This window comes from Eleutherodactylus coqui, chromosome 12, assembly GCF_035609145.1.
Source record: "Eleutherodactylus coqui strain aEleCoq1 chromosome 12, aEleCoq1.hap1, whole genome shotgun sequence".
In the NCBI taxonomy this organism is placed as follows: domain Eukaryota; kingdom Metazoa; phylum Chordata; class Amphibia; order Anura; family Eleutherodactylidae; genus Eleutherodactylus; species Eleutherodactylus coqui.
In genome coordinates, this window is record NC_089848.1 from 83,649,711 (window position 1) to 83,673,899 (window position 24,189).

A 24,189-nucleotide genomic window follows, 5' to 3' on the forward strand; every position below is an offset into this window, starting at 1 on the left:
ATCACTACTTTTTACAACAATGTATTGTAACTATTATTTATTGTTTTATCTTATTATTAGTATGCATATTATTATTGTTCCCTTCCTCTTACCATGACTTCCCATCACATTCCTGACAAAGCATTCCTTCCCTGTTGCCCATCTATATAATGACCTGACATGACTTAATCCCCGGCCTCCTGTGATGCTCTGCTCCTACAGATTGTGCTTTCATTCACAGCATTGTTTTAGTGGAGAGGCATCTGAGCTCCTGCAGTCATATGTGAGCTTGCTTGCTTGCTTCTGTTTTTTTTCTCTCTTTCACGCTTTTTCAGAATTTCCCTTTTTTTTTTCTTTTCTCCAGCTGGTATAATTTATTCCTGCAACCTCCCAGACCAAGATAACCTGTTCAGTCAGCTGGAGCCCCCTGCGGACAGCTGTCTCCCTTTTAGCTGATGGAAAACTGCCACTAGCCAGTGAATAGAAGGAGGATGTAGCAGAGCCTGACAATACACACACAGAAGCCTCAGCATCAGCACAAGCTCAATGCTCCTCTATTGTTCCTTGGTGTTAAATGGGTTTTCCTGCTCAACTGGCCTGCACAATAGCTGGAGAGAGCTCTGCTCCTCAGTGCTGACACAATAAAGGACAACTGAGGGGTAAACACCATTTCAAGTGGAGCTTTCCCCATTGTGTTCGACCTGCAACCACATATCTGCCTTTTCCGAAAGGCAATGGGTCTTCCAGGAAGATGCTCTTCATCGTTCCCTAATTCCTGCTGTGGAGTGATTGTGCTTATCCTGGTGGTGGCTTTATGGCAAGCGGATTCACAGGGCGAACATGACAGCAAAAGTATATATCTGTGGAAGACCGGTAAGTCAGCTGGAGACTATAATCTTATTGTGTCTTCTTTATATGTGGATGTGTCAGGTTATGGAGACGATGGTGGGTCAAGTTTTAATACCTGGGAAGGCTGATTCAATAGATGTTAAGTTTTATTTGCCTAATGGGTTGCATCTATCTATCCTATCTATCTATCTATCTATCTATCTATCTATCTATCTATCTATCTATCTATCTATCTATCTATCTATCTATCTATCTATCTATCTATCTATCTATCTATCTATCTATCTATCTATCTATCTATCTATCTATCTATCTATCTATCTATCTATCTATCTATCTATCTATCTATCTATCTGTCATCTTCCACAATCCACCAGCTCTACTGTACGCTTGATAAGCTTATGTTTGGATGGTCCACGTGACAGATAAAGTGCATTGTCCAAAGGGTCACTAGGCTGCTTTCAGGTGAATGTGGCAGAACTGCTGGTTACAGATGTAGCAATTGTTAACATGACTGGCACATCCTGATAACTGAATTTGCAACATTGTAGCAAATTGCAGTTAAGTTACAGTAACATTTTAGCTTGGCTGTAATAGCACAGCTCAAACTGTCATCTTAACCCATTAAATAGCTGTTGTTCTCTTATTTTACAAGGACAAAACCCATTATAAAGTAATTCAAAGTGTAAATAAACCACCCTGATGGTCCGGCCCACCGTGATATCGCATCACATTAAAAGTCAAACTAAATAAAAATGCATTTGTATCAATGACACGTTAAATGTCAAGTTAACATTTGCTACATCTGTACATAGTCTATGTTGGTACACTTTGCATTGACTCCGCTTTTAGTTGATCGTCTCTAGAGCTGCAGAATGAAACTTTCCAGCTGGCCTGATTTCTTATTTGACCAAAGTGACAAGTTTGCATTTCACAGTGACATACATTTAGAAAATGAGATTTCTCCAGGACATCATTTCGCAGTGTGACAGGCACAACAGTCGGCAGACGCCCGTTACTTCTGCTCTGCATTGTACTAGGAGATGTTTTACAGTGGTTGTAATCCAATGACCATTATTGTAGGCTTGATTGGCTTTGTATAAGAGATGCTCATGGAGCATGCCATGTATCGTTGTGGGTGGCACTGGCCTGGGTCAGACTGAAAATCATCAACAACTATGCCCAGTCATTGCACAGTTCACACTGGTTAATGGACCTTAACATAGCATATAATATATCAAGTGAAGATAAAAAGAAGAAATAAAAACTTCCATTGCAATGGTGTTGTGAAAGGCGATCCACTTACAATTAGATATATATAGGGTGTAGTCAAAAAGCCGGATCCAGCGCTATAGCTCAGTACTGGTGTCCTATACTGAAATAACACTAGTGTACTTAAATAGGAAGGCATGGATGCGCTGCATGATGGTGGCCCCGGAACATGGATTTCAATTTTGCGTTGTGGCCCCGGTAAGAGATAGAGAGTAAAACCCAACTACAAAGTTGAAGAGCAGCACGGGAGAAGCAGAAATCCACTTTCCGCTTCTCTCTAAGGGTACTTCTATACCTAACGACTTATACAGGCAGATCGTTCGCTCGCTAAGTCATTCAGTTGTTCGCTATATACGTGAATAAGAACGACTGAAGGATCGGTATTCAAGCCGAACGATTAGTGAACGAGCCATGATTTTCATGTTTGCATGAAATGAACGCTAAGCGACTAATCGTACCGTCTAAACGCACTTTAAGTCCCTTGCTAGGACTGAAGTAAGGAACGCATACCCGAAGTGGTCTCCTTCTACTAAGATAGGAGCAAATCATCCAGGAAGTCATCCACCATCGTCCGCAGGAGAGCTAGGTACCGATCCGCATTGAGGGACCCTGCAATGAACACAGATCTAATGACGGATCCATGCATATATCCTAGCAGAAGGAGGCCACTTCATGTACGCTTTCCTTATTTCAGTCATAGCGGCGGTCCCACGGGATGTAGATAGACGCGGAAAGCGGATTTCTGCTTCTCACGTGCTACTCTTCAACTTTGCAATTGGGTTTTACTCTCTCTCTCTTACAGGGGCCACAACACAAAATTGCATGGGGATCCATGGTCTGGGGCCCCCAGGAGCCCATATCCTCATGTCGTGCATCCATGCCTTCCTATTCCAGTACGCTGTACGTGTTATTTCAATATCAGACACCAGTGCTGAGATATAGCACTGGATCTGGCTTTTAGATTACATCTTGTATATTCTACATGTATCCAGATGCACAATGGAAAGATTAAAGGAGGATGAATCCAACGCAAGGGCACAGCAGCTCTCTGCCCTACTGATGCCAGGGCAAATGTGGTACTGGGCGATCCTTTGTGTCATGTGGGTGGAGGAGGGAAAATGATCAGGATGTGTTTTCATTGGCTTCAACAGAAGCTTAATTAGTGCTGTTTGCACACAATGTGGGACTTTGCATAAAAGGCTTTGACAAAGCAACTAGAATACAAATAATGGAGATTATTAGGGTAACAGACTGGTCCAGATTTGAATGACAGGAGGATGATATGAACTATTGTCCTTGATGAATCGTGCTTAATTGAATGGTCTATTGTAATGCAACTGTTGCAAATACAACGTGGAGAATATGATACATTGGTGCCAAACATGTGGCCTATTTATATAGCAATAGAGGTAGCAGAGCTGGGCTTGTCAGCTGCAGCAGAGCAGAACGCATCGACTAGCACCACAGCATTGTTGCTCTATATAGGGCTGCCCAGACACAAATCATACAGTTCAATAACAGATTCAGCTCTGCTACATCTGCAGTTCTGGAGGATGTGGGGAAGTTGGTGCCATGTTTAACTGTATATGTTCCGGATGGTTGTGCTCATATTGATGCAATACAAAGCTGCCTTGATGAGCTGGGAGTGCGGAGTATATGTGACACAGACTGCTAAGCCTCTGTAAATTGGGTTAGCTTTCCATCTCACTGATAGCACAGCTTATCACCATAATGGAAGGTACTCATTCTTTGATTTGTCTTAACCCAGCCGTTGCCTCAAGGGTTTGTGCTAGTTGTAGACCCAGTAGATGTGAGTGCGATTATGAAATGAATCTGGGAATTACAGAACTGTTCCATCTGGGAAAGGCCGTACACTAAATAAGCACAACTGCGTTCACTATTGTCACGCGCTATACATGCTGCCTATTATTACATACCCCTTGAATTCAATGGAACCCAGTAAGGACCACTTCTATTACCTTCTGCTCTACCCACATTTTTTAATAATCTTCATGTTTGTTTCCTAATGGTGAAGACCCGAGGGTAAAAAAAATGGTGGGTTACTCTTACCACCTCTATGACACTGATATAAAGAAGAGGGGGTTGCTCATGCTGCGACTGGACTATATTAAGGGCATTGTCTGGTTGTAAACTATTGATGGCCTATCATGCTTTTAGGCAGAATCAGTCGGAATAGGAGGCGATCTTTGTCACCTTGCTGCGCCATTTCCACCTGTTCTGCCATGACAGCTTTGTCTGGTCACCACCATTCTACTGTGTCCTGCACCTCTCCCATTCACTCATCTGTAGGTTGGTTGCCCTGTAAGGGGCGGATCAGACGTAACTGTCAGAATTTGACATTACACACCCAACTAGTAACACCCGATTGTCAATTTATGCATATTTCTAGGAGGAATAACCGAGGATCCACACAAGGGGTTGCAAGAAAAGATACTCCGGATTTGTTATTTCATGGGGAATGCAAGCATGTACTAAAACAGACATGTCAGGATGGTGACACGTGCCTCTACCTGTCTCACATTTTACTAATTTGCATGGCATATATAGAGTGTGTATATAAGTATATGAATACTATTATCATTATTAGTATTTAACCCTTTCCAATCCACTGTCTGACCTCTGAAGACATTATGATTTAAGGCTGTACAGCTCCGATGTTGTAAGACGTCCGTCGAGGTTCTCTTACTGTATATTACCAGCCTCTCTGCTGCCGGAGCCTATCCAACGTGTCACCTCATGCAGTACTAGCTTTAGCCAGCAGATAGCACTGTTGTATAATGGCGGAAAAAGAGTAAGCCCCCTAGGAAAACCAGGATACAACAAATTGGATTGGAAAGGGTTAAAGGGAATCTGTCACCTACTTTTATACCTGTGAGCTAAGCTTATGGGCTGAAATTAGGTGGCTGCTGAGTCTGGGGATTAGGCCAGGCTCACACAAGTGGATTTGAATTGCGGATTCGCGATCGGTGTCCCCATGAATGATATACGGTAATATGCAGGCATTGAAAGGCATGAACGTTTGCCGGTTCACTCAGATGGAAGGAATTGCATATTCCGCGAGAGGAAGAAAAGTCACATCCTGCTCTATTTACGGATTACGCATGGACGGCAAGTCAATAGACGCAAGTGTTCCATCATCCATGCGCAATTAACATTGCGTATCAGTGGTGGAAACGCTCGCTACTTCATAGGAAAATAGACAGAAAAGCTGGAATACCAGCTGAAGAGGAGCGAGAGATCTTTTTTTCCGCATAGAAGATACGCTGTGCATTGCGTACATCCGCATGGAAAAACGATCATATCCGGGATCTTCAGTGGCCATTCACAATTACTTTCCGCAATGTATTGCAGGTCTTCCGCTGTGGAAATCCACATATGGAATCTGACCCATTCTTGTGGGTCTGGCCTTAAGTTAAGACTTCTTTGTCATTCTTCCGATGTGGATGTTCAGTCCTGCTGTACTAACCTCAGGCCATAGGATCAGCTGATTGGCGTGGATCCTATGGACCATTGATGACCTATCCTGAGGATAGGTCATCAATAGTAAATGTTTGGAATATCCCTGTAGGAGAGAAGGTGTTCTAAAGGAGCGCTGAACTTCTAGTAGTGTTATAAGACGACGGACTGACTTGAATTACACATATAGATATGTAAGGGTGACTTTACACAGGGTAGCACCAGAAAAGATCCTCAAAATAGTCGCTCAAGTATACAAACAACTGTTTGTCGGCTTTTATACAGTGATTCTTGTTCAATTTTGCAGTCGCTGAAGCACAGATCATCCTGAAGAGTTATTGGATAGTCGTTGAAAGACAAATGATTGCCTCTCAACACCAAATAATTAATCAACCAACAACAATTTTTAGGTGACCTGAAATGAGGCAACTAGTTAATGAATTCTCGCTTGTCACTTTGTGTGTCCGTGTTTCCAACTATTGCTTACATGTGCTATATCGGGTGACCATTGGGACAATACTTGGCCCATGTAAAGCTACCCTAAGTAGGAACTCAAAAGTCAATGATACCATTGTAGAGTCAGTCTTTCCCCAGCCTGAAATAGCTGCTAACAAGGAACAATAACCGATTGCCATCACCTCCTAATCCCTACCCAACATGATCCATTTATTCTTTCACCTCCAACTAGTCCATACTGACTGCCGACCAGTCAGATATCCATAATCCTCACTAAATCAGTAACCAAACCAACTAAAAACTACAAGATGTCCCAGAAGCAGTCCAACGTCTTTGGGTAAAACCACCCAATAAATGGCTCAAGCACATCGCCCATAGTCACATCTGTATTGGGATTAGCTTGTATGTACTAAAAGCTTTAACCTCAAAGCCCCCGATGACAATAATAATGGGTGTCAGTTCCAATATAGGGACCTTTACAATAAATCAATCTACAGCTGTGCCCCACTTATCAGCTACTTTCTCTAATTTTAAGCCTAAACCTAATCATCAGCTCTTCCATCAAGAGGAGCCATTATTTACAGAGCGTTAGCTATTCACACATCCTATATTTGATTGACCTTTGGTCGTTCATAGATATTCATTGCTTCCTTTGTATCCAGCTCTTTTTTACAGCTTCCTATTTTCAGGTATAGACTATTGTGTATCTCTTTATAACTGTGAATTGCGGTAAAATCGGGGATTACGGTAACGGTAATGTCTTCAATTTTTGCCTACATGGACAAAGTCACAAGTAACCTTGTAGCCAATGCAAAAAGTACTGGTCACATTTTTCATCTGATGGTTCTTCATGATCTTGTTGCCTATAGGGAAATATTATGATACGGTTGTGGTAATTCAGTAGTTATACAGTGATTCATAGGCAACCAAATGTCAGCGTATAGACCTTGCTCTATATACTTGGGCATTGCAATGACTTTGTGTCACAGGAAAAAAGTGCACAACTATTCCACCATTTCCAAAAATTTTTGTAATTGTCGAAAGTCACACATTAATTTTTCCCTCATCGGAAAACGTTGTGTGTAGTTGTAGCCTATATCTACTACTGGGTGCAGTATATCTACTACATCTATACAATGTACATCTAGGACATCTACTATAGGCAAAGCTAGCCTTAGCTTAGATGGTACCCTGTGCTGAATGTTTGCTGCCCCATCATAAAAATAAAATGATTTATATTGCATTGATGTGCAATCTGCCTGTTTTCTGCTTGTGCAGAAAGCTGCAAGAGAACAGCTCAGTGAATAAATGCTGTACTGGAACCAAGCATACAACAAAAGAACGGCACCCGAACCAAACGTATGATATACAAACAGCACCACAACCAAGTTAAGTAACTAAATACAACACCAGAACCAAGCTCATAAGATCAATACAACACCGGAATTAACCTCTGTACAAAGATACTATACCAGAACCAAGCTCATAAAATAAATGCGGCCCCAGAACCATCTACTGCAAGGTACATCTATTACATCTACTACAAGATACATCTACCACATTTACTACTACGTCTACTACAAGGTACAGTTCATACACTTTCTTATCTCCATTATAATAATGCCTTAATCCATCTAAACTCAAAGAAGATCTGCCACATCGTTATGTTTCCCTAACTAGACCCCTTGTATTGTGGAGTTATTAAGTTTGACGTAGTGTCCAGGTCCGAGTCTAAGGGTCTGACAAGTGAACCTGCCAAATGAGTCTTCTTTATTATTACAATGTGTATACACTGAGATTGATACAGAATGCATTGTCCGCTAATAAGACACAGAGCATCTGGGCTACAAAGCCATTTGTCACTGTCTGATAGTCCCTCTGGAGGACTGCGTGACCCACTCGAGCCCTTGGCATGTGTTACTAAGGCCAGTGCACTTTGTCCTCCAGTAACAGAAAGGGTCATCTCGGCACTCTGTGGGGCTCGCCCTGCAAGAATGGTCTTTGTATCACCGCAAGCCAAGACACATTTAATATATTAATTTAATGTTCTTTTTCACGCAGTCTACAAAGTTCATTTGTAAATTCTGCAAGCTGCGTGTAATTATCATTTTTTATCCATTGGAAAAAGAGGCTGTCCAGTTTTATATGACTTCTTTTTGAAAGTGCAAGGCCTCCTATGTGGAGCTGATAGAGGAGGCAATGCCGCCTGCTGTCCAAGGTTCTGAAATGCTTATGCAAATTAATCAATACAAAGAGCCTATGGATCTCCATAGGCAGATGGTGAAGTGTTTATGTATATGCCCTCATCCATATGGATAAGAAGGGTATATAGATATCATAGATACTTGCCCACCTCCTGAAGTTAGGTTCCACAAGGTAGACATTTGGGTACTGCACAAATTCTAAAAGATTGCTTCACCAACAGACAGGCCTCCAATGTGAGGTTGATAAAGTAACCCAAGGTCTTAACTGTCCAAGATGCTAAAGGTTCATGGAAACTGGTCCATGCAAAAGGTATATCAGAACTTTATTAGTTCTGATGGATAATCTTATATCATAATAGTCCTTCGGCTCTGCACGTGTTGATCTCATAGAGCTTGGTGGCAGATGGGGATTGATTGATTGTTTGCTTACATGTCCTCATCCATATGAATAAGAAGGATGTATAGCAATATAAACACCTCCCCACCTCCTGCTGATATAGTCCACAAGATAAACCCTTGGGTACAACCTCCTCCAACTCCTCTTCACTTTGTGGAGCTAATAGAGAAACTGGTCTTGTCTGCTGTCCAACAGGCTGACTTTTTTATGGTAACTAATCCATATAAAAGGTCTATGGAGCCTTGTCACAGCAAGGTTAAACTTACATTGTAATTACAGCCCTCTGTAATAGTAGCTTTCTCTGCTCTGCTTTCTTTCCCCATCCCCCAGCACTGTCATACATCTTTTAGTTTAGAGGTGTACAGAATTGTGTATAAATTGGAAAATACATTATTGACTCCCGGCCAGTGACCATGGCTCTGGCTATGTCCTGGACCATCCAGAATCGGGCGTGTCTTCACTAGTAAGCAAACAGTCGGCGGTTCTTGTCTCCCTGGTCAAAAAACATGGCGTTGAGAGTGCAAAAGCTTTTTCCTGGTGCTGTCAAGCAGTAGTAGTCTGTATTTTTTTTTTTTTTTCCGCAGATAGTTAAGTGCAGAGTGATTAGCTTCAGTGGGGTTCATAACGTAGCAGGCGTCTGCCTGAGAGAGACGGCGTTCCCAGCCTGTCATACATCTTTAATAGTTCAGTGGAAAGGCAGTGAATACATATTCACAACAGGGAGCAGATTGGGGAGAAGCTGTCAGCTTACTCTAACTGAATTTACTAAGACTTCAGTCCTCCAGTCTGCAGTACCTTGGAAACAATACAAGCATGGAATGCAAACAATCACAAATTTTTAATGAAACTCCATTTCAAAAAGTCTTCATTTCCGAAAACTCATTAATCTAAAGAAAAAAAAGAGTATGAAGGTGTACATAGCCTTAAAGGTGAACTGGGATAACATTTGGCCCCTTCATTTTTCCATTCAGTGGAGATCTCAGCTCAAAGATATTCCACTATTGCTGCCAAGAGATGGGTGGTTGAGTGTTGATACCATTTAGATAAACCCAATATCTATAGTTCTATGGGTATTGCTGATAGTCTATGCATTGATCTTTCTCTCATACACAATCTGCCATATATCAAATGGGAAATGTATTCAGATCTACAGTTGCAGTTTTACAGCCATTCGCCTTATCTCATCATTTTCACCTTTCTTCTTTGTCTTCTGCCCTTTTTCTGTTCCATTTATAAATTAAATTGAACTTTCGTAATCAAAACCCTAATGGCTTGTGGACAATAATTTACAGATATTGCGCCCTGTGCTCTGCAGCCAACCTTTGACTCGTCTTTATTACATGCCATGACATCCGGGCTATAGTGATTGGTGAGGCTATATTCCTAACTTATGACTCTGGATCGTAGCTTGTCAGGCTCCAGGTTCATGAACTAATAAGAACACCCCTTTGGTGAATGTGATAGAAGGCTTTCTGTAGAGATAGAAGGCGAAAGAGGTTGTTTTTTTAGATATTTACATATTTTATGTTAAATGTATGAAGTCATAGATTCATATACAAAGTCCTGCATATTATAAAAAATCCTTACCTAGACACATAGTGGAAAGAACATATAACTGATTAGCCTGCTTTAATTGATGGCATCTGCAAAGTGTTTTATCAAACTTAATTTAATTGCTCAGTCCGGGTGGCTCTTAAAAAATACCAATTGTTGGGCAGGAGCGACTCTATCATAGACCCAAACATAAGACTCTACCTATTTATAAGCCAGGGCTACTGAATTGCTAAGAATATTCAAAGAGGGAAGGGGGTATATAAGGAAAACTACTTTGCAGCCCACACTGCAGTTGCTGTTGAGTGGACCTGGCAGGTCAATTTGGGTAAGATGGCCTACACATGCCCCAGAGCGACTATTACTATTGACCATGACTGATCAATGCAATCTGAACTGGATTATTTTAACTCCGAGGCATTTTGCGGCACCTAGAGAGCTCATTATTGTTCCCCTTCCTGTGGACAGGAGTGAAGATGAAGGGAGTCATTGCATTTTGTCCCTCCTGAGTTCTGTTAGTGCCAATGTATGGAAGCTTTTGCATTGTCGGTCAATGTACTTTTGCATTACTGTATCCCTTGTATGCCAGTGAATGGCCACGGTATATTGCACCACCTCTGGCCATCGAGGTTGGCATCCCAGAAGTGGGCACTTCTTTTATTTGGATTTGAAGATTAGAGGGGTTATACCAAGATTACAAGTCATTTCCCTATCCACAGGATAAGGGATAACTTGCTGATCAGTGGGCGGCTCACCGCTGAGACCCCCATTGATCTCAAAAACGGGGGTCTAGTATTCAATCTGCCTGTCATTGTCGCTTCTCCCTCCACAGTGCTGGCTTCACATGCACCATTGGCGCTCCATTCATGTCAACGGGGCTGATGGAAAAACCTGAGGGCTTGCCGCTGGGGTATATCTGCCATCCAATTGAAACTGAAGGGAGCGTCAGTGTGCTTGTGCGACTAGCACTTAATTTAGACTCCTACCTGTATGGGTGCAGTAACCCTACAGTGAGTAGAATGGGGGACATGGAACCTCCGTTCTTGAGATCTACAGGAATTCCCTAATTAGCAAGTTACCCCCTATCCTGTGCATGTGAAAGCTGTAAATGGCCATTCGGAACTTAGCTTGTCTTTCATATAGCCATAGCCACTATTGAAGCATGTCATCCATCGCATGACTCTGCTAGCATTCACTGTTTGGTCTCCATAAACCTTCAGCAAACGTTGATGGCTGTCAGTTTCTTCAATTTTTTTCCACATAGAGGAATTCGATTATATACTTTCATGTCAGCCGCCATTTTGTCAGACCACCCCTCTGCTGCCATCTGTCACGGAAACAGCATTTCATGGATATTAATGGGAAGGTTCAAAATCTATTGCCATACTATCAATATCTGCTTGTGATGTCATGTGCCAACATAATAAGATAGGAGCTTGGATCATTATGGGGTTTATCAGTGTATTCTGATTATGAAAACTATGATTTACACTGCATCTTAATCAGGGGAAGGTTGACTTTTAGGAATAGGATCATCATTATATTCTGTAGTGTATGTTCTTATGATTGGATCAGTGATGAAGAATTGAACTGCTCCTGGCAATTTTCAAAGCGCCAGGAACCCATCAGCTTAATTCAGAGGTCCTGCTGGTTCAGAGATTACTAGACCCACTGCAGTGATCAAAATGAAGTTTATAAAAGAAGAATACAACTGTTTAAAGGGGTGGCCCTAGTTATATATTTTTAGTTAAAGTATGTTCCCCATGCAGTAAAATAACAAATTGGCATATACTCACCTCTCCCTGCTTCTGCTGTGACCCGTGCTGCTGCTCAGTCCTTCGTTTATTTACAGGCTGCAGCCTCGATCAGTTTACAAAATGTTACAGGCCTTGCAACCAATAACAGAGCTCGGCAACCGCACATTGAGCTCAACCATTGGTTCCGGCGGCAGTGATGTTGCGTTACCCGCTGGGGGAGCCTATAAGCATGACATCACAGGGGAGACCCAGAGTAGTGCTGTAGGAAACAGCGGGAGTCAGGAAAGGTGAATATATGATGAATTATTATTTTACTGCATGGGGAACATATTTTACTGAAAACACTATAACTTTTTAGTAATAACATAGGGTTTTCCAGTAGCTTCCATCACACAGTCCATTAGTAATGGCTCTCCTTATTGTTTGTATCAAACCATTTCACTTAAGGCAAATCTGATACAATGTTTCCTGTTAGTGCAGGGTCTGAGGGGGTGAGCATGATATGGGGATCCTCCTTTTGGGATTTCTTGAACCCTGTGTCATGCTCTGCCCCCTCTGACCTTGCACTAGTTAGAACACAGTATATCGGTTTTGCATTAAGCATTCCTTTAAAAATTTAAAACATCAGAAGTTACCCTTTGCTAATTCAGGGGTGTACAGAATACGACCCACAATGCCTTTCTGTGCGGCCCCAATTATCTGGATACAGAAATATGCGTAGCTGCTCACATGTAATTTCCATGTCAGGGTGAAGAGAAGTGGCACATAGCAGGACAACAGGAGCGGACAATTACTAATTCTGCACTAATTTGTAGCCATGGCTGGGTGCCCTAAGAATAAAGTCTCTTGACCTGTTCGGCACTCCAGAAATGAGTATATGAGGTAGAGGAACCATATATGCAGGCAGCTCTCTCCATTATAGGACTTGTGAAATGCCAGGCCATTATCTTGACATCTATCATCTACGTTGGAGAGAGCCATGTCTCCTCTCTAGAGTGCTGATTGAAGGGGAAGGTGACCATTATCCCAATAGGTGGGAGTGCTGGAAGTGACTTTGATTTATTATGAAATATACTTAGGATATACCATAAATGTCTCAGAGCAGTATACTCTTACAGCTCTTTGAAGTGATTCAGTATGGCAATGTGGCTCTCACACCAAAAAACGTTGTGCACCCGTGTTGATGCATGGTTCTGTTAAAAATTTTGCATTGGAGCCCAGGAGCTTTAAATGGGCTGTACCAAGATTACAAGTTTCCCCCTATCCGCAGCATAAGGGATAACCTGCTGATCAGTGGGGGGCTCATCACTGAGACTCCCACTGATCTCGAGAATAGGAATGCCGTGGCCTGCTCTGTCACTGCAGGGGTTGCTTCTTCCTGCCCTTGGTGACATTAAAATGAACAGAGCGCTGGCTGAGCATGCTCAGTCAGTGCATCATGAATTTCAATGGGGCTAATGTAAATACCCAAACAGGTGTTGCTTGGCTATCTTCATGGTCCCATTGAAAGTGAACAAAGTGCTGGTGCACTTATATGACCAGCACTCCATTCAGTCTTCTTCTCACTGCGGGGAGTACAGTAACCCCACAGTGGGTAAGACTGGAAACAAGGGAAGCCTGTTCTTGGGATCGGTCTTAGTGATGAGACCCCCACTGATCAGCAAGTTTCCCCCCATCCTTTGGATAGGAAATGACTTGAAATCTTGATATAGTCCTTTTAAGTGAGGTCTCTGGAGTTGGAAGCAATTGCTATCCAACAGTTATGGCCAACTTAGGCCCATTGCTCCCAATTCCCCATCTTCATTTCTCGAATGCAGATAAAGCCAGGAGAGGCATCCCAAGTCATTCTTCCGAGACTCTCTTGTTCTGTAATCATGTTGCTGTTGATGTTACCCATCTTAGAAGCGAGCCTCTTTTCTCTCTTCATCACCCTGACAACCTATTTCAGAAGAACATCACAAAGCTTGTTGTATTTTGCAGACAATATTGTTTCAAAGGAACGATTTTTTCTATAACCATCACAGGATTTCTTTCTGATTTTAATCAAGAAGGTCACTTAAATGACTTTGCTTTAAAGACTTTTTGCCTGAATCCTTCATTATTAATGTAAGAGCTACTTGCTGACCGCAGCACAACAAAAGTAAGTGAAATCCAGGTTAATGAGACAGATTCTAGAATGCCCCAAAGGGAAAAACAATGCTAAAGCTGGTATCACACATAGGGGCTAATTTAATACTGTCTAAAAGTTAGTGCAAACTTAGGCTTGACAGTCTTAAAATGCACCAGTTTATTACAGTAGCTCTGCTGAATAATAAACCAATCAAATTGTAAAACTATCTAGCATAAAGGCCCATTTACACTGAAAGAGAATCGCTCAAAAATTTGTTCAAACGACAGTTTGAGTGACAGTTATGAGCGATCATCTTTGCATAACTCTAAGCAGCTAATTAGCTACTTACGGGTTAATACAGGTAATGCATAGCTTCGAGAACAAAGCAGCTGTTTTGTATATGCAAACAGCTGCATTGTTCTTGAAGTTGTTAGCTGGTGTCCCGCTGAGAACTGCCAGCGGGATACCAGCTCCAAGAATACTATTAGCGCCGCCCGCTGAGAAAATCAGCATTCGGCGCTGATAAGAGTCATTGGTGATAAGAGTCATTGGCAGCTCATTTAGACAGATCGATTATCGCTCAAAAGATGGCTTTTGAGTGAATTTTGAGCAATAATCATTGTCTAATTGGCCCTTAAGGGTCCGTTTAGATGAGCCCATTTATTGTTTGAATGAAGTGATGTCATTCCTAGCTCATTCGCTCGTGCAGCCTTTGTATACAAGCAGATACATCATTGGCTCGGTTAAAGGAGAAATCGTTCAGTCTTTCACATTTGCTGTATAAGTGAACGAGAGGCACTAAATGACTGCTGTTTAAACCGAACAATAAGTAAATGAGCCAATGATGATTTTTATGCCTGCATAAATTGAACGACGAGTGAAAAGTGAATGATTATGTTTGTCGTTGGCCAGCGTTTACACGGAACGATTATCATTCACTTTGGCTCATGTGAACAATAATCGTTCCATCTAAAAACAGCTTAAAGGCCCATTTATACGCAAAGATAATTGTTCAAAAGATAGGTTTTGAAACTTTTGAGCGATTGTTTTGCATAAACTGCTAATAGACCCTAATGTCCATTAGCAGCTTATCACCTTCATTTGCATGTAAATGAGCCACCGGGAGTGGTATGCAGAGAACAGCAGGTCATCTGTTCTCTGTATGCAGCTCCTTTGTTCTGTTGCGGGGCTGCAACATGAATATAATGTAATCAGTGCTCCCATGGAGAATACAGAACCATGAACAGCAAACACAGCATGCCGTCTGTGTTATCTTCTCTCCGACTGAACGATGGATTTTATGCTCACCTAAAAATCATCTTTCAGCCAAAGAGTGAAAGATGGGAGCATTTATATGCAACAATTATTGCTCAAACCATGGCTTTTGAGCAATTATCGTTGAGTGTAAATGGGCCTTAAGTGTAGACCACCTTTTAGTTGGCTTAATTTACACCAAAAATTACACCAAAATTATGTTGCAATTTCTGATTGAATTTACGCCAGCCCCCATTTTTTATGAAGGTATGACCCTTTGTTGCAAAAAGCAAAAAAAGTGTGCTGTATGGGGGCAAAAAAAAGGAGAAGGTTTTGACGCATATTTACTCAGATCAGCATATCATACGTCAGTCTCGGTAAAGATTGCGCTGTGTTAAGATGCACCAAATGTATTAAGAGGCACAAGTCTCGTAATACATTTAGTGCATCTTCAAGCCCTCCATGCACCAAATCTGAAGTCTATGCCACCTATGAGTCGATCTCAGCAATAATCTATGCCAATTGGTGGCGTAAAGTATAGTAAATTTTATTGCCCAATGTGGACATTTTCCCTTGGGCTACACTTCACCCACTTTTAGAAAAGTGCTGAGCGGGGCATAGAAAAAGGCCCAACAATCACATAATATTTCTGATGAGTGTACATGAGTTCATAAATCCCCCGTACTTTCTTCTCTATTGTCTCTTATCTTTTCCAATGATGGGTTATTAAAGAGTTTGTCTAGTTTGGGGAACTAACAAATACTTGTTAAAGGGGTTTTCTGTTACTTACTGCACGTTTCTTCAAGTTTTCACCCATTTACTGGGAGATGTAAAACTGATAAATTGGTGGGAGTCTGATTGCTGTGACCCCCGCTGATTTCGAGAAAGAGGGAGAACCATTTCACCATTGCTCTGCACTTCCAGGTGGTTTCTCCTACCCTCAGTGAAGTCACTGGAACGCAGGTTGCACTGGACAGCCACCACTCAATTCATTTTAATGGAACTGATGGAAATAGTTGAGCACTTTGTACTTGGCTATTTTTGTCAGGCCCAATGAAAATAAATGAAACTTCACTATGCTTGCACGGCTGATGCTCCATTCCATCTCCTCTCACTGCAGGGGTATCAGCAAGGGAACGGGGGAAATGGGAACCCCCAATCTATCATTTTCACTCATCCAGTAGATGGGTGAAAACATGAAAAAAATATTCAGCAACCGGAATACCACTTTAAGAACTTCTAAATTCAGCTGAGTGTCTAATAAAGACAGCCCCTGATCCACCTGCCTGTATACCATATAGATATCATAGAGGGATTCCTCTGCTTGGTACCCCCTCTGTAAGCAAGCATATCAAAATGGATTCCCATATAATGCACTCTGTTTGGAGTCAGATTCAGGGTAATCAGCTAACCCCCCTAGCAGCTACATATATGAAAAGCTTTGCTTTAATGAAATAACTAATTTAATAGATGTTACTCACTTGGACTGCCATCAGTTCTCCAAAATAAAGAGCAGGTACATTGGGCATCTCTCTCTCTTGGGAAGACCAAGTATATCCATGCATTACACAAACTGCTCACTGATTTTAATGGGCACCGTATAAAGGGTTACTTTTCCCTGTGGTGGCGCTATAGAATTAAATACTTAGTATTGGGTCCCCCAGAGGATTAAAAACTGTAAAAAAAACAACAGCCAGCCCCTTTAAGGAGGACTCATTCCTTCAAGGTGAAGAAAAGCTTTAAGTGACCGTCAGGTAAAGTAGCTGAGAATGCCACTCACCCCACACACAAAGTTAAGCCTGCCTCGACCCTGTGATTTTAAAGATTTTTGGGGCCTTCGCTACATCTAGTTGTACAATATTAGTGTTGAGTGAGCCAAACTAGTAGAATCCTGTTTTGGGTTCAACATTGCTAAAAGTTCAGTTCGGCATGAAGCTGAACCGAGCTTTTAGCAAAGTTCTACCCAAAACAGTGTTCCACTGGTTCAGTTTACTTAACACTAGTCCTAAATACAGCATCCAAGGAGCAGGCTCACAGCCTAGGAGATAGTGGGGTAGAGAAGGCCATGTCACCGGCCTCTACCATCTCCTCCTCTGGGGTTAGCACAGGACCCAACCAAGTTACTGCTGGGGGAGTTTCACAGGGTAAACCCAATCCGCGGTTTACCTTAAAGTCCTTGTCACTCGCTCAGCCTCTTCCATCTTGGCGATCCCCGTAAGATAAGGTACAATTTCTCCCACTCAATGAAAGTTCCTTTTCTCCTCAAAACAGGCTCCACTGCTTGCACTCTTACACACTCAGACTGACTTTGACAGCATCCTTGAAAACCGATATACATAGCACGATCATATGACTTACAACATGATACATTTCTCAGACATAACCCAGGCTTCAACCCATTCAGTGCTGCAGATGTGCAATACACATCCCAAATGCATACACATAGAAGACACTGACAATAATACAAAGGCACGGGACAAACACATGCACACTTATGGAGGGGCACTGTTAACTCTGGGCCACTACACTGAACACTGGTGTATAGCAGTGTCTAAGTGCCATAAAAGCCCTGTATAACACTCTACAGTTTTATACAGGGCTTTTATAGCTTATAGACACTGTTATATACCAGTTTTAATGAACTTCTAGTTAATTTCAAACTAACTCAGACCAAGTTGAACTTTTGTAAATGTTTGCAAAATGGCTGAACCAAACTTTTCATAAGTTCACTCATCACAACCTATGTGAGAACCTGAAGAGGAAATAGTTCTTTGTGCATCCTGTACAGGGTCCCAGATGGGTCAGGACAACCACTGCTGAGAACCAGGATAGGCAATTGTATGAACTGCTGATATGAAGACCACCATGGATCTCCAGAACAGCAGGACCATGTATGTATAACATTGGTGGTGAAGTGAGCTTCTTCCCTCTGAGCCCAATGAACGTTTTCTGCTATTTGCAAGAGGATCAATGTTTGGAAATGTTCATATAATTAATAAAGCCATATGGCCTGTATTTCTGGAAACCATTTATTTAGATTTGATTTCTTGCTCTCATGACAAGACAGCTGAACTTTACGTACGGAAAGACATTCTTCTAATCTCTCCGAAGATGGAAATTACCAGAAATGTCCATTACCTTCTGTCTATTATCTGGCATCGTAGTTGGTAAAGTAGGAATATACATCTTGATTATTTGTACATGTTGGCTTCTCCACGGCTCTGATCTCCCAAATTGTGCTTTAAATATTAATGTTCCACCACTAGAATATATTTTTACAGCTGAAGAGATGTGAAGATCTGACGTTGCAGTTTTCTCTGGCTAGGTGTGGAATTGGCTGCTTTGTTCTTTATGTATATTACTAATATTACATCTAATGCATAACATCTGATTGTTAGAAGCTTTACAGAAGTAGAAGACATCCAATCCTCAAAAAATAGAAAAAAAGGCCCATCAATACTATAACAGTAATCAGATTTATCTTTTTAATTAACCGGTTTATGACAGGATAAAGTCTCTAAATCATTCATTCCAGTAGCTACAAGTAAATCAGCTCCTCCTCTCCTTCTCTCAGTGGGAAGTCCCAGCAACATTTTAATCATCAAATTGTAATAGAATGATATCCAACCAACCAGCTGCATATGACTAGACTATTATTTTTACATGTCTATGAAGAGGACGAATTTCCCAAAGGGGTATTATCTCTCTCCACTATAAAACTCCTTTTAGGCCCCCTGTCCACGGGCGTTGCGGTATCCCACGGCGGATCTCCGCTGTGGGAACCGCCGCCCGGGAGCAGGAGCCACCGCCGAATCTTCGCCGGTCAGCCCTATCTGATAGGGAATGCGAATTGCCCACCGCGAGCGGAGAATCGCATTGATTCTCCGCTCATGGGACAGTGTGCTGGCACTTTCCATAGCAGTGCTATGGAAAGCTTCAGAGGGCATGAAATCATGCCCATGGACAGGCACCCTTACATGGAGCAATGCATTCCTGATGATGCTTGCCAAGCAGTGATACAGCAATGTTACACATAAAAGATCCAATCACCAAATAAAAGAGGGTTTGCTTGTTCATTGGGTGATGGCGACACCTTCAGACAGGCCAATTATCAGATAATCAAATGTTGGGGCGAATGTTCATGTCAGCTATTCATCCTGTGAAAAAAGGCCCTTAGCATGCTATAGCAATGATATTGAGCAAAGTCATCTACATGAAAGTCATGGCTTCCAATATCGTGTGGTAGCAAAACAAAGATTGACATTATGGGAGGGACTAAACCTGTAGACAGATGTCATTCACATTGTAGCAGGGGCTAAAACAAGTCTTTGCAGCTTGTAGAGGCAGTTGGCTATACAGAAAATAGAACTTTAGCACATGTTGCTACATTGTACATAAGTGATGAGCAAACTTTTCAAAAAGTTTGGTTCATCTGGTTGGCCAAATGTCTGCATAAGGTTTGTTTTTTTCTGAATTTGTGTAGACAGAACCGTAACTTCACCAATACACCTAAAACTAGCTTCTAAGAGCCATAAAGCCCTCTTCTTTCTCCTCACTATTGCCTTGCAGTGTTCAGGTCCTAGGCTTATATCTGACTGAGGCGTCGTTCACACGAGCATGGTTTACACGCTGCTACAGCAGCATGTAAACCACGCTTCTATAGCAACCAATAGGTTGCTATGGAAGCGCTCATTTGGAGCTTTTTACCAGCGCAGAATCTGCACTGGTAAAAAAGATAAGACAGTGAGTGCCAACTTGCCTGTCAGCTCCGTGCTGCGGCGCTGTTCATGGTGCTTACCATAGGCTCCTATAGGAGCCACGGCAGCAGTCTGCTCACAGCTCAAACATGTGAATGGGCTGCCTCACGGAGTAGCTCATTCACCGCAGAGTTCCTGCATGTCAGCAGCATTCTTTACACGCTGCTACAACAGGATGTAAACCACGTTCGTGTGAACAAGGCCTGAGGATAACATGTACTTTCTCCTACATAAATGTATATAAATAAAGATTGTTATCATTATAAGCAATAACCCATACAAACTCCATGCAAACGTTGTCCTTGGTTCTGAACAGTTTTGAACCTAGGACCCCAGTGCTGCAAAGCACTAGTGCGAACCACTGGGAGGAGGAGATTGTTTTAGTGGGTTTGATTAAGATGAACTGACTTTTAGGTAAATTCGACCTAAAACAAATTTCGATTCGCTCAACACTATTGTATATATTAAAATACTGCTCACCCTGTCGTAGTGGTGGTTAGGAAACATGAACTTACAGACTACCTGCAAGAGTTTGGGGGAGGAGTAAACATAGTGTAGATTCTGCAAAGGTATATCCTACTAATTGTACTGTCGGTATACAGTTTGCTACAGAGGTATGGTTTAATAGAGACAAAAGATGATGGGACTCCGGCACCAAGCTGTGGAGGGGCTTGTAAGCTCTAGAGCCGGAGCATCAATCAGCCTGACCTTATCATGTGTTCTTTGCAAATTACGTATTTGTGTTCCTGTTGACCGAGGTTTATACACCAGAGATGAGAATCTCTTTGTAGTTAAGAGCAACATTAGATATGGGAATAATTAATCTCTCTGACACAAGTCCATACAATGACTACTAATGAACCCTCGTATACCACAATTATATCATATTGTGGTCTACATGACTCAATTCATATGTCCATAATGATCGTATAAAGTCCATACACTGTAGTCATACAGAATTATAATCCACTTACACATAGTGGCACGTTTACTAAAGGTTAGACAGAGCACACTTAGACTGATAAGGGGCTTATGTGCTATTCAGAGTGCGACAGTTTTGTATCACAAATTACATACTTTGCGCCAAATTTACTAAGTGTTTATAGGGACTTCGGACACTTTTCCTGATTAGTCTGAAAAAGGAAGTGGGACCTAAATTGTGCCCCAAAATTGTGGTAAATTGAGCTAACATTTTGGTGTAGTTTTGGGAGTAAACCAAACTAATAGGTGTTATAAACTTTGACTAGACAGTCTAAAAATCCAACAAATTTACCATCCAGCTGCGAGCAATCTGGCACATTTTAAGACTGTCTTTCTTAGTTTACACGGTTTAACTTTTGGACAGTATTAGTAAATGCACCCCAGACAGTCTTAAAATGCACCAGATTCATCACAGCTGGATGGAAAATTGTTGAATTTAAAGATAGTCTGGTCTAACTGTATACCACCTATTGGTTATCTTAGTTTACGCAAAAAAATGTGGCAACATTGTAGCACAATTTGCTGCATTTTTTTAATGCACATTAGGCCACATTTCCCTGAAGCTACACTCCTTTAGGCAAGTCATAAAAGTGTCTGAAAGTATCTAAAAACACATACTAAATGTGATGCAAAGCACGAGACATATTTTGAATAATATGTCTGCCCCAATGAGTCTGATTCTCAGTACAAAAAAAATTAGAGGTAGAGCAGTATGTTTGTTTTTTCATATTCGTAACCCTTGTCTTGACTGTACAGTAGTGTATAGAATTGTCAAATCTATCTGTCAAGACTAGAGATGAGCGAGCATACTCGCTAAGGGTAATTACTCGATCGAGCATTGCCCTTAGCAAGTACCTGCCCGCTCGGAAGAAAAGGTTCAGCTGCCGGCGGCGGGTGGGGAGAGCGGGGAGGAACGGAGGGGAGATCTCTATCTCCCACTCCCCCCCCACCCCCTGTTCCCCCCTGCCGCAACTCAACTCTCACCCGCGCTGGCAGCCGAACCTTTTCTTCCGAGCAGGCAGGTACTCGCTAAGGGCAATGCTCGATCGAGTAATTGCCCTTAGCGAGTATGCTCACTCATCTCTAGTTAAGACCCATATATGAATTAATTTTATCCGATGGATGGATAGATAGATAGATAGATAGATAGATAGATAGATAGATAGAGGGGTGTAACTATAGGGGATGCTCAGAAGCCTTAGAGGGTCCATAAAACCTCAATTCTCCATATAGGTCGCCAAGTACTATAAATAAAGGATTATAGTTGGGGGCCCTGTTACAGATTTTGCAATGGGGCCCAGAAGCTTCAAGTTACACCTCTAGATAGATAGATATGAGTAGGGGAATAGTTAAAGGCTCATGGGCATGGGTGCAAAGGTTTATCTTGGGGCCTCCCAACTTCTCTTAACCCCTTAATGCAGAGGCGTAACTTGAAGCTCCTGGGCCCCAATGCAAAATCTGTAACAGTGCCCCCAACTATAATGCTTTATTCATAGTACTAGGCTCCCTATATGGAGAAGAAAGGCCTTATGGGCCCCCCAAGGCTCCTGGGCCCGGGTGCAACCGCATCCCCTGCATCCCCTATAGTTATGTCAGTGGATATGAGATGGATGGATGGATGGATGGATAGATATGAGATAGATAGATGCCTCTCAATTTCTCTTTATTTTCATGTACAGAATAGCTCTAAGAATGACTGACTTTTTTGGACAGGACTTGCTCTATGATAATAACTTTTGGGTCTCAGTTGTGAGTAGTTATATTTGTCGTTTTACGTCTCTTCCTCTTGGCAAGAACTTCTCAGTGCATCTGCCTATTAATGTCAATTAAATGGTGAAACCAAGATATATGCAGCACTGATGATCCCTATGAAGCCATTAGGCTGCAAGATGCAAACTTTGATTGAAGCTTCATCCGGCACAACAATCACTTGGGAACTTCGACTGAATTTCTCTTCTACACTATGAAGTGAAACAATACAGCGTTTATTGTAAATTCTCATTGGGAAATCAACCGGATAATTCCATTGGGATCACAAATAAAATGCTGACTGGGTTTGCAACAAGCTGCTTCAAACAACTGAGCAGACCTGGATCTGAAGCTGATGATAACTCTCTTAAGTGCGGTCTAACTGCATGTACTCTATAGTGCTGCAAATAAGTATTTATGCCTTAAGGTATTCTACTGAATGGTTTCTCATCATTTACTCAAATCTTATATTAGGCAAAGGGGACATACCGTACATAATCTCATAGTACATTTATTGAAGGAAGAAAACACAAATTTCAGTCATGTGAAAAATAACTTCTATTTTAAAAGGGTTGCTCATCAGAGATAGTGTGTTATTAGTTGAAGCTTGATCCCCACATGTCTGCTTTTCGGCACCCATTCTGATGGGGCTCATAATGCTAGTGGGAAGCCATAATGAAGCAGGGCCACTAGGTCTGGTTCAGGATGGGCATAGTGGGCCCTGGAAAGTTAACCTACCTAGGATATTTGGGGCAGTTCTGGTAGTCTGGCAATGGCCCATGCTTGGCCTCAGCCTCTTTATGGGAGCTGGACCCTACAAGTTCTGGCTGCTGCCATATCCATCTCATAAAGGAGTCCAGGCCAGTGCATATTTGCTGATAAACTTTTTGGCCTGTTTCACATGGGCTACAAAATCGTGAGGTCTTGTAGCGAAGCGACATCGCTACAAAACACATGTATGTGAAGCCCGTGGTTTCCAATGGGTTCTTTCACATGAGAGATGTTTTGTAGCCTGTAAGAACGCATTGGAAACTATGAGCTTCACATACATGCGTTTTGTAGCGATGTCACATCACTACAAAATCTTGAAATTTTGTAGCCCATGTGAATCAGGCCTTATTGCAACCGCAACAACAAAAATTTCTTCTTGAAGCTCCGGTGCAAATTTTGAGGTTTTAGACTTGCACCGTTGCGAACAGACACAACCGATATAGTAGAAGAACAATTTCTGTAACAGCAGCTCCGGTGATTGGTTTAGCATGAAGAGCATCAGCGTGAGGGAGAGGCTCACCCAGGTACAAATCACCCGGTAAAAGTCTAGATGCCAGTTCCCATTCTATGCCTGGTTCTGTGTTCAATATTGTTCCAGTGTCAAAGAGAGAGTTGCTATCTCTTT

The 24,189-nt window shown here is 41.9% G+C and overlaps 1 protein-coding gene across 1 annotated transcript in view; it reads left to right on the plus strand.

Moving 5' to 3' along the window:
- The first annotated feature begins 500 nt into the window (after positions 1 to 500).
- THSD7A (thrombospondin type 1 domain containing 7A) overlaps positions 501 to 24,189 on the plus strand; it is a 266,931-nt gene continuing 243,242 nt past the window's right edge. The window contains exon 1 of the mRNA XM_066584966.1: positions 501 to 852. Coding sequence (XP_066441063.1) covers positions 714 to 852 — 139 coding nt within the window. The 5' untranslated portion in view covers positions 501 to 713. The remainder of the gene's footprint in view (positions 853 to 24,189) is intronic.